The sequence below is a fragment of the Dermochelys coriacea genome, chromosome 8 (genome assembly GCF_009764565.3).
Source record: "Dermochelys coriacea isolate rDerCor1 chromosome 8, rDerCor1.pri.v4, whole genome shotgun sequence".
Lineage (NCBI taxonomy): Eukaryota > Metazoa > Chordata > Testudines > Dermochelyidae > Dermochelys > Dermochelys coriacea.
The window spans coordinates 44,109,112-44,119,065 of NC_050075.1; the positions used below are offsets into that span (position 1 = coordinate 44,109,112).

The following is a 9,954-nucleotide window of genomic DNA, read 5'->3' on the forward strand; positions in this document are numbered from 1 at the left end:
AGAATCAAGTTTGCAAGTTAGAGAGGAATAAGATAGTGAGTCCAATGTATCAAACCCCCTCCCACATTTGACACTGTGGTTAACTAATTTTAACTTTGACATCACAATCACATTATTGTTAAAAAGTTATTAGATCTCTGCAAATAAAAGCAGACACTAAACTATTTTACAAAAAAGGTTGAAATCCTACCCGGGAATACACAGTATCAAATTTCAAGTTCCTACCCTAAACTACTGAAGTGTTTTAAAATATGCTTTATTTTTCTTTTGATTGTAAATGTATTTTACTCTACTTTTGTCATTTAAAAATGTTTTGAAATTACTCTCTCTCTCTCATTCACACACACACCACTTTGTAAGAGGACACAAATGGAAAATTTTTGGCTGAAAAAAGAATGGCAAACGTACACAACTGAAAAGGATCAATTAGAATGGAAATGCTTAGGCAACCTTACAAAGAGGGATACTCAACTTAATATCTAGTCAATTTAAAAAACAGGAGAGACACTTAGGCTACATCTACACTACGGACCTTACAACAGCAGCTGTACCACTACAGCTCTCCTGCCAGCATAATTTAAAAAACCAACAAGCGGTATAAGCTATGTGAACAGGAGAGCCTCTCCTGCCGACGTAGTGCTGTCTACACCAGCACTTTTGTCGGTTAAACTTATGTCGATCAGAGCGTATTTTTTTTCCCACACCCAGACAGACAAATGTTTTACCAAAAAAAGTGCTAGTGTAGACAAAGCCTTAAAGTTTTATCAGGTACTATAATAAAATTGTAAACCCATGGTAATTAAATGTTTTTCTCTCACTCTTTTTGATATACAAAACAGGCTTACAAGCTGTGAAAGGATGAAAGATCAAGATGCTAAAAGGAGCACTCAAGGAAGACAAGGACATTGCAGAAAAGCTAAACAAATTATTTGCATTAGTCTTCACTGCAGATGATCTGAAGGAGATTCCCACATCTGAATAAGTCTTTTTAGGTGACAAATCTGAGGAACTGTCCCTCATTAAGGTGTCAGTTAAGGAGGTTTTTGGAACAAACTGATTAAACAAACAGTAATAAGTCACCAGGACAAGATGGTATTCATCCAAGAGTTCTGAAGGAACTCAAATATGAAACCACAGAACTACCAGCTGTGGTATGTGACCTATTACTCAAATCAGCCTTAATACCTGATGACTGGAGGATAGTTAACATAGCACCGATTTTTAAAAAAGGATCCAGAGGTGATCCAGGCAATTTTAGTCCAATAAGCCTAACTTTAGCGTAAAGAAAATTGGTTGAAACTAAGAACAGAATTATCAGACACATAAATGAATACAATATTTTGGGGGAAAAGTCAATACAGCTTTAGTACAGGGAAATCACACCTCACACTATTAGAATTTTGAAGATGTCAACAAACCTGTGGAGAAGGGTGATCCAGTGTACTTGGACTTTCAGAAAGTCTTTGACAAAGTACCTCACCAACAGCTCTTAAGAAAAGTAAGCTGTAATGGGATAAGAGGGAAGGTCCTATCATGGATCAGTAACTGGTTAAAAGACAGGAAACAAAGGGTAAGAATAAATTGTCAGTTTTTACTATGGAGAGAGATAAATAGCAGGTTCCCCTGAGGATCTGTACTGGGCCTAGTGCTGTTCAATATATTCATAAATGACCTGGAAAATGAGGTAAACGGTAAGATGGCAAAGTTTGCAGACAAAACTATCTTGAGTAATTTAGTAAAGTCCAAAGCTGACTGTGAAGAGTTACAAAGGGATCTTAGAGAACTAGGTGACTGGGCAACAAAATGGCAGATGAAATTCCATGTTGATAAATGCAAAGTAAAGCACATTGGAAAACATAATCCTGACTATACATACAAAATGATATGATCTAAATTAACTGTTACCTCTCAAGAAAGTCATTGTGGATAGTTCTCTGAAAAACATCTGCTCAATGTGCAGCAGCAGTTTAAAAAAAAAAAAGCTAACAAAATGTTATGAACCATTAGGAAAGGGACAGCTATTAAGATGAAAATATCAATGCCACTATATAAATTGATGGTACAACCACACCCATTGCTTGAAGTTCCAGTTGCCCCATCTCAAAAAAAATACATTAGAACTGGAAAATGTATAGAAAAGGGCAATAAAAAGTGATCAGGCATATGGAACAGCTTCTATATGAGGAGAGACTAAAAAAACCTGGGACTGTTCATCTTAGAAAAGAGGTAACTTAGGGGGGGATTTGATAGAAGTCTATAAAATCATGAATGGTGTGGAGAAAGTCAATAGGGAACTATTATTTACTCCTTAACACTAAACAAGACCCAGAGTCATCTGAAATTACTTAATTTAAAACAACATGCGGAAGTACTTCTTCACACACCACACAGTCAATCAGAGGAACTCATTGCCAGGGGATGTTGCGAACACCAAAACTATAACCGTGTTTGAAAAAGAATGAGAGTTTCATGGAGGATAGGTCCATCAAAGGCTATTAACCAAGATGATCAGGGATGCAACCTCATAGTCTGGGAGTCCCTAAACCTCTGACTGCCAGAAATAGAGACTGGCAATGGGGGATAGATCACTCGATACATTGACCTGCCCTGTTCATTCCCTCTGAGGCATCTGGCACTAGCTAGATATCCACTGGTCTGAACCAATATGGCCATTCTTATGTTCTTATTTCTTATGGAACTGACTGGACTCAAAGTGCTGCCAAGTGTACACAACTAATCAAACTGGTGAAAGAGAAAAGTTATCTAACCTCTTTCAGTTATAATAATCTTATGTGATACCAACATCAGTAATAGGTTCAACATTTTCAGAAATAAGTGACTAAGTTGATGGTGTCAGCTTCTGAGGATGGCTATAAATGCATAAACCCTATTTGTGACACCCCCCCACCCCTCAGGTAGATGAACAAGTTATATTTGCGATGTCAGTTCCAGATAACATTTTTTTTTAGACATGTCACCTAAGCCATTACAAAAAAAAATCCTAGCCACCTTACACCTCCTCCTCCCCTCCCCCACCTCCCACAATGACCACAAACAAAAGAGCCCGAATCAAGAGGTGTTGCAATATACCTTGAAGGCCAATAACTCAGGCTCTGTAGAACAAAAGAAGTGAAGTGCCCCACCTTGAATGGTCTGTACCCAGCCCCATTCACACACAAGTGTGGAGCTATCAGTAAATTGCTTCCTAGCTGATCTCAACTCTCATGATAGTGTAAAACAGAAGTGGGCAAACTACAGCCTGTGGGCCACATCCGGCCCACAGGACCATCCTGCCCGGTCCTTGAGCTCCCAGCTGGGGAGGCTAGCTCCTGGCCCTTCCCCTGCTGTCCCTCCTCCCCCGCAGCCTCAGCTCACCCTGCTGCCAGCACTCTGGATGGCGGGGCTGCGAGCTCCTGTCAGGCAGCGTGGCTGGCTCTGGCCAGGCAGCGTAGCTGCCAGTCCTGCTGCTCCGAGCAGCATGGTAAGGGAGCACGGGGGGTGGGAGTTGGATAAGGGAGCATGGTAAGGGAGTTCCGGGGGGCAATCAGGGGACAGGGGGAGGTTGGATGGGGCGGAGGGCGGTCAGGGGACGGAGGGGTTGGATAGGCATGAGAGTCCCAGGGGGCCTGTCAGGGGATGGGGCAGTTAGGGGACAGGGGGTCTCAGATACGGGGTGGGGTCTCAGGCAGGCGGTTAGGGGCAGGGCATCCCGGGAAGGGGCAGTCAGGAGACAAGGAGCAGGGGGTCAGGGGTTCTGGGGGGGCATTCAGGGGGTGGGAAGTGGGGGAGGGAGAAAGATAGGGGGCGGGGGCCAGGCTGACTGGGGAGGCACAGCCTTCCCTACCCGGCCCTCCATACAGTTTTGGAACCCCGATGTGGCCCTCAGGCCAAAAGGTTTGCCCACCCCAGTGTAAAAGGACAGATCTACAAAGTAATCAGGACCAAACCATAAAGGATTCAAAAAAAAAATTAATATTTTGAGTGGTACACAGGATGATATTTAAAGTCTGTGGAATGTATTGACACAAGTGTACTAATATGGCCAATCCAAAAAACACTGCTAACTAAGATGGCAACATATCCAGAACCAGCAGAAGTTTCTAGGAGTCTTCAGGTGTAACCTAAAACTAAAGCACATTGCAGTAGTCCAATTTGGAGAGCACAAAATCCTAGAACACCGTGGAAAGCTCCACATAAAGACAAAGACAGAGTGGTCCACTAGGTGCATTGTAGTCTATATTAGAAAATGCTGTTAGTTTCCAAGGACAGAAATAAAATAGGTTCCACACATCTGCTGCAGCAAAGGTGAGCCCTGAAAACAGTTTGCACAAGTTTCTAACAAGACCATAATAAAGTAATCTTCACTATGACTTCTGCCAATCCCAGCATCAAAATAAGTTTAGAAAGTACTGCCACCTATCTAGTACACACCCATTAGGATTATGGCAGCCACTGGATCGTGAGTCAATATACCAGGGTCATCATTCCCTACACCCGGGGGAATTCCACACCAAAAAATTCTGCACACAATATTTTAAAATTCTGCATATTTTATTTGTCAAAATAATAATATAATCATGCAAATTTCAATTATTTTGGTAATTTATTTCAAAATACCTGTCAGCAACTATGCCTGTATTGTTACAGACAACAAAAAAGATTCAGGAAATGTTTTTTGACAAACAGATTCCTTACTAGGCATATTAATACACAACTCGGAGTAATAATTCATTTAAACTACAATACAGAAATGTATTTACTGCATCCTACAGAATCAGCCCAGAGGCTTGGGGGAGTCAGGGGTAATGGAGGAGCCAAGGGAGAAGGAAGTCATTTCTGGGAAGGAGCCTGGGTGTGAACTTGGGAGGGTTGTTGGGTGTGGATTGGAGAAGTATGGTACAGGGGTTTTTTTTTTTTGGGGGGGGGGGGTGAGTAGGGATTGTTAGGGAGCCTTCACTATGCAAACCCTGGCTTATCCCTAGTCTCTCATTCAGTCAGGTACACTTGCTCCATGTGTCCCTGCACTCCCTCACCCCCATGTGGCCCTGCACCCCCACTCCAATTCAGCCCCCACCCATCTATCCCCGCCATCTGTGAGCCCCCTGAAGCCCCATGTGCCCCACACTGTCCATCCCCCCACCCCATATCCCGTTCCTCCTGACCTGGCCCCATGGACTATGTGCTGTGAGAAAGGGAAGAGAAAGAGGCTACCTATCTGAGCTGGGACTGCTCCCACCCAAGAGCAGCCGCTCTGTTCTCATGCCACAGCAGTTCCCGGTGAGCGAAAGACAACTGCAGCACCTTTCCAGCAGAATGTATTTTCTGCAGGGGAAAAAATTCTGTGTGGCACATGAATTCTGCGTGCACGCAGTGGCGCAGAATTATCCCAGAAGTAATTCCCATGGATGCTAAAGTAACTCCTGACAATAAGCCTGGACAACCAAAAACAAGCATTCAGCAGGGAATCAGAAATGTATGAAGATGGCCCTTTCAAGATGTGCGCGCACAGCCAGTTATGAAATGGGAGGTTCTCTCCTTTCAAGGTGATACAAGCAACACAACCTCCTTCATTAGCTCAGACTGAACTAATGTCTTCTAATAGTAATAGTCATCTAGCGACTGCTGGATCATCCATATAGGCTTGTAACGTGTGTCAAGTCAAGGCCCCATCCATATGTAAAATAATGGAGAGTGGTAACTTTGGCTAACAGCCTTTCCCTGAACAATATGACCCACACAACAGGGTTCCTGGCATTCAATGCTCCAGAGATGAGATTCCAGCAAGACCTGTGAGATTGACATTAAATGCCAAACAAACGGCTCAATCCCTGTGAAATAATCTGTTTTATAAATCACAACAGGAACGAAGAGTCACAAACCCCTACAATTTATCTCCTTCAGAATCCTGCCCTCAACAAACCCAATCCATAGCAGTTATGCTCAGCACTCTCTGAAGCCAAAGCGGCCAAGTTACAACAGAGGGGAGCCACAGCATAACCCCTCACCAAGCCAAATATAATCAGAGGAGTGGATAGATGTGACAAAGTAACAGGCACCTAATGGGAAGCCAAAAGCAAGGGAATAGTAAAAGGTAGGCCAAGGTGAGTGGAGAGAGATAAGCAAAAAGGACAGTAATTGGAAGCCAGGACTGGGACTTGGTCTCCTGCCACTCTCTGCTTTGCCTGTCACTCCTGCCATATCTTCTTCATTAATCCATTTTTCCTGGAATTGATAGAACCATAATGGCCTCTGGACGCCAAAGGAAATGGTTTCAGAGTAGCAGCCGTGTTAGTCTGTATTCGCAAAAAGAAAAGGAGTACTTGTGGCACCTTAGAGACTAACAAATTTATTAAAGCATAAGCTTTCGTGAGCTACAGCTCACTTCATCGGATGCATTTGGTGGAAAAAACAGAGGAAATCTCTCCTCTGTTTTTTCCACCAAATGCATCCGATGAAGTGAGCTGTAGCTCACGAAAGCTTATGCTCTAATAAATGTGTTAGTCTCTAAGGTGCCACAAGTACTCCTTTTCTTTCAAAGGAAATGGGGCATTCTTAGATGCAGGGGACTGATACAGAACAGAACCCCCTTGTACTATTCCTCCCCACCTCACTCCCAGGAATAAGAAAGCTCCACAGCACAGCTTTCATCCAGGAAACCAGTTAAGGAGGAACCCACACCAGGCCACCCTTTCAAAGTTTAAATTCCCTAAAATTCAACCCCATACTCCTGTATCCTCTTCTTTCTCCTCACATGAGTTAAACATGGGACAGTCAGACAGAAGTGTGGGACTCTGAGCAGGATGCCTAGAAGGGAAGAGGTAGGAATCAAGCAAAAGCCACCATAAAACAATGGTGGAGAGAAAGGAAGACAGAAACCAGCAGAACTATTTCCACAAACATCCATACTCCATACACCCACAGCACCCCACCCACACTGAGCCAGCTACTGAGAAAGCCTCTCCTTGTCCTCCACCTCAGCCCACACAAAGCCACACAAGCACCTCCTCACTCCTACATCCCCCAACTCTGCACCCCCTACATACCTATCAACCCATAACTCTACTCTGAAAGCTCATCCCCAACACTCAGCCTGCAACTCTGCTCCACATGCTCCCCCACCCCCAAATCTGCCCCCACACATCTCCCCAGTTCCACAACCCCCAGCACTGAACTGAATCCAACCCTACCCCCTCCCAAGCCCTCACCCCACACACACACCCCAGCCAACCTTCCCCCTCCAACTCCCCAGCCCTTATACCCTCCCAGCCCCATGACATCCATCACCTACCAGCACCAGAGCCCCAAACCCCACCCACCCCCTCTCCCCCAACTCCACACACACTAACCCTCCCCACATCATCCCTATAACCCCCTTCCCATCCCATGCCAGCCCACATTCTACAATCACTAAACATACCCAGCCCCCACAGTCCCCTTAACCCCAGCCCCAAATTCTACCTCCATCCCTACAATCCCCGGCCCCAGAGCACCCATCCTCTGCCATCCCCCCTAACTCCACCCCCACCATACCCAAACACTCAGCCCCCCTCTCCATTCTAGCCCCAAATCTACCCCACATTCCACTCCCACCCCTACAACCCCCCCAGCCCCACAGCACCCATCCCCTGCCAGCCTACAACTCCCAAACCCACCCAGTCCCGCCCCAGAATCTACCCCCACCACCCCCCGTCCCCTACCAGCCCCCAACTCTGCCCCCAGCCCTACAATCCCCAAACCCACCCAGTCCCGCCCCAGAATCTACCCCCACCACCCCCTGTCCCCTACCAGCCCCCAACTCTGCCCCCAGCCCTACAATCCCCAAACCCACCCAGTCCCGCCCCACATCTACCCCCACCACCCCCCCCAACTCTGCCCCCAGCCCTACAATCCCCAAACCCACCCAGTCCCGCCCCAGAATCTACCCCCACCACCCCCGTCCCCTACCAGCCCCCAACTCTGCCCCCAGCCCTACAATCCCCAAACCCACCCAGTCCCGCCCCAGAATCTACCCCCACCACCCCCGTCCCCTACCAGCCCCCAACTCTGCCCCCAGCCCTACAATCCCCAAACCCACCCAGTCCCGCCCCACATCTACCCCCACCACCCCCCAACTCTGCCCCCAGCCCTACAATCCCCAAACCCACCCAGTCCCGCCCCAGAATCTACCCCCACCACCCCCGTCCCCTACCAGCCCCCAACTCTGCCCCCAGCCCTACAATCCCCAAACCCACCCAGTCCCGCCCCACATCTACCCCCACCACCCCCCAACTCTGCCCCCAGCCCTACAATCCCCAAACCCACCCAGTCCCGCCCCACATCTACCCCTACCAGCCCCCAACTCTGCCCCCAGCCCTACAATCCCCAAACCCACCCAGTCCCGCCCCACATCTACCGCAGAATCTACCCCCCACCCCTCAAGCCCCCGTCCCCTGCCAGCCGCCAACTCTGCCCCCAGCTCACCCAGCCCCGCCCCACATCCACCCCAGCTTCTACTCCCACCCCCCGGCCCACAGCCCCCAGCTCTGCCCCCGCCGGCCCCTGCCCGGGCTCCCACTGCTCCCGGCGGGGTGGGGGGCCCGTGACGCGCCGCTCGCCCACGGGAGCAGCGGCCGGCGGGGGGGGGATCCGGGCCCCTGGAGGAGGGGGGCTCTTACCTCCGACCCGGTACATGTTAGCAGCCATGCCCGGGCAGGGGGGTCTGGGCCGCTCCCGCCGCCGCTGCCTCCAGGTGCCGGATCCGCTGGAAAATGGAGGCTGGAGCGGCCGGGAGGGGGAGGGGGGAAGGAGCGAGGGAATTAAAGGGGCCGCGCCAGCCAGGGAGCGGGCGGCTGGGCGGGGGCGGGGGCGGGGGCGGGGCAGAGCAGAGCCGGGGGGACTGTGCGGGCAGGGGGGCAGATTAGAGCGGAGGGGCAGAATGTGAGGAGCAGATTAGAGCCGATTGGGAATGGGGGGCACTGTGAGGAGGGGGGGCAGATTAGAGCCGATTGGGAATGGGGGGCACTGTGAGGAGTGGGGGGCAGATTAGAGCCGATTGGAAATGGGGGGCACTGTGAGGAGTGGGGGGCAGATTAGAGCCGATTGGAAATGGGGGGCACTGTGAGGAGGGGGGGCAGATTAGAGCCGATTGGGAATGGGGGGCACTGTGAGGAGTGGGGGGCAGATTAGAGCCGATTGGAAATGGGGGGCACTGTGAGGAGGGGGGGCAGATTAGAGCCGATTGGGAATGGGGGGCACTGTGAGGAGTGGGGGGCAGATTAGAGCCGATTGGGAATGGGGGGCACTGTGAGGAGTGGGGGGCAGATTAGAGCCGATTGGGAATGGGGGGCACTGTGAGGAGTGGGGGGCAGATTAGAGCCGATTGGGAATGGGGGGCACTGTGAGGAGGGGGGGCAGATTAGAGCCGATTGGGAATGGGGGGCACTGTGAGGAGTGGGGGGCAGATTAGAGCCGATTGGGAATGGGGGGCACTGTGAGGAGGGGGGGCAGATTAGAGCCGATTGGGAATGGGGGGCACTGTGAGGAGTGGGGGGCAGATTAGAGCCGATTGGGAATGGGGGGCACTGTGAGGAGTGGGGGGCAGATTAGAGCCGATTGGGAATGGGGGGCACTGTGAGGAGTGGGGGGCAGATTAGAGCCGATTGGAAATGGGGGGCACTGTGAGGAGTGGGGGCAGATTAGAGCCGATTGGGAATGGGGGGCACTGTGAGGAGGGGGGGCAGATTAGAGCCGATTGGGAATGGGGGGCACTGTGAGGAGTGGGGGGCAGATTAGAGCCGATTGGGAATGGGGGGCACCGTGAGGAGGGGGGGCAGATTAGAGCCGATTGGGAATGGGGGGCACTGTGAGGAGGGGGGGCAGATTAGAGCCGATTGGGAATGGGGGGCACTGTGAGGAGTGGGGGGCAGATTAGAGCCGATTGGGAATGGGGGGCACTGTGAGGAGTGGGGGGCAGAT

General features: G+C 49.9%; 1 protein-coding gene across 5 annotated transcripts in view; it reads right to left on the reverse strand.

Moving 5' to 3' along the window:
- Positions 1 to 8,938, reverse strand: part of MTA1 (metastasis associated 1) — a 162,935-nt gene extending 153,997 nt beyond the window's left edge. Inside the window, exon 1 of one of the 5 annotated variants that reach the window (XM_043520611.1) lies at positions 8,655 to 8,938. In XM_043520611.1, the coding sequence (XP_043376546.1) occupies positions 8,655 to 8,682 (28 nt within the window). In that variant the 5' untranslated portion in view covers positions 8,683 to 8,938. The remainder of the gene's footprint in view (positions 1 to 8,654) is intronic. The other 4 variants (XM_038414405.2, XM_038414406.2, XM_043520613.1 and 1 more) reach the window with 4 other exon arrangements.
- Positions 8,939 to 9,954: the final 1,016 nt, after the last annotated feature.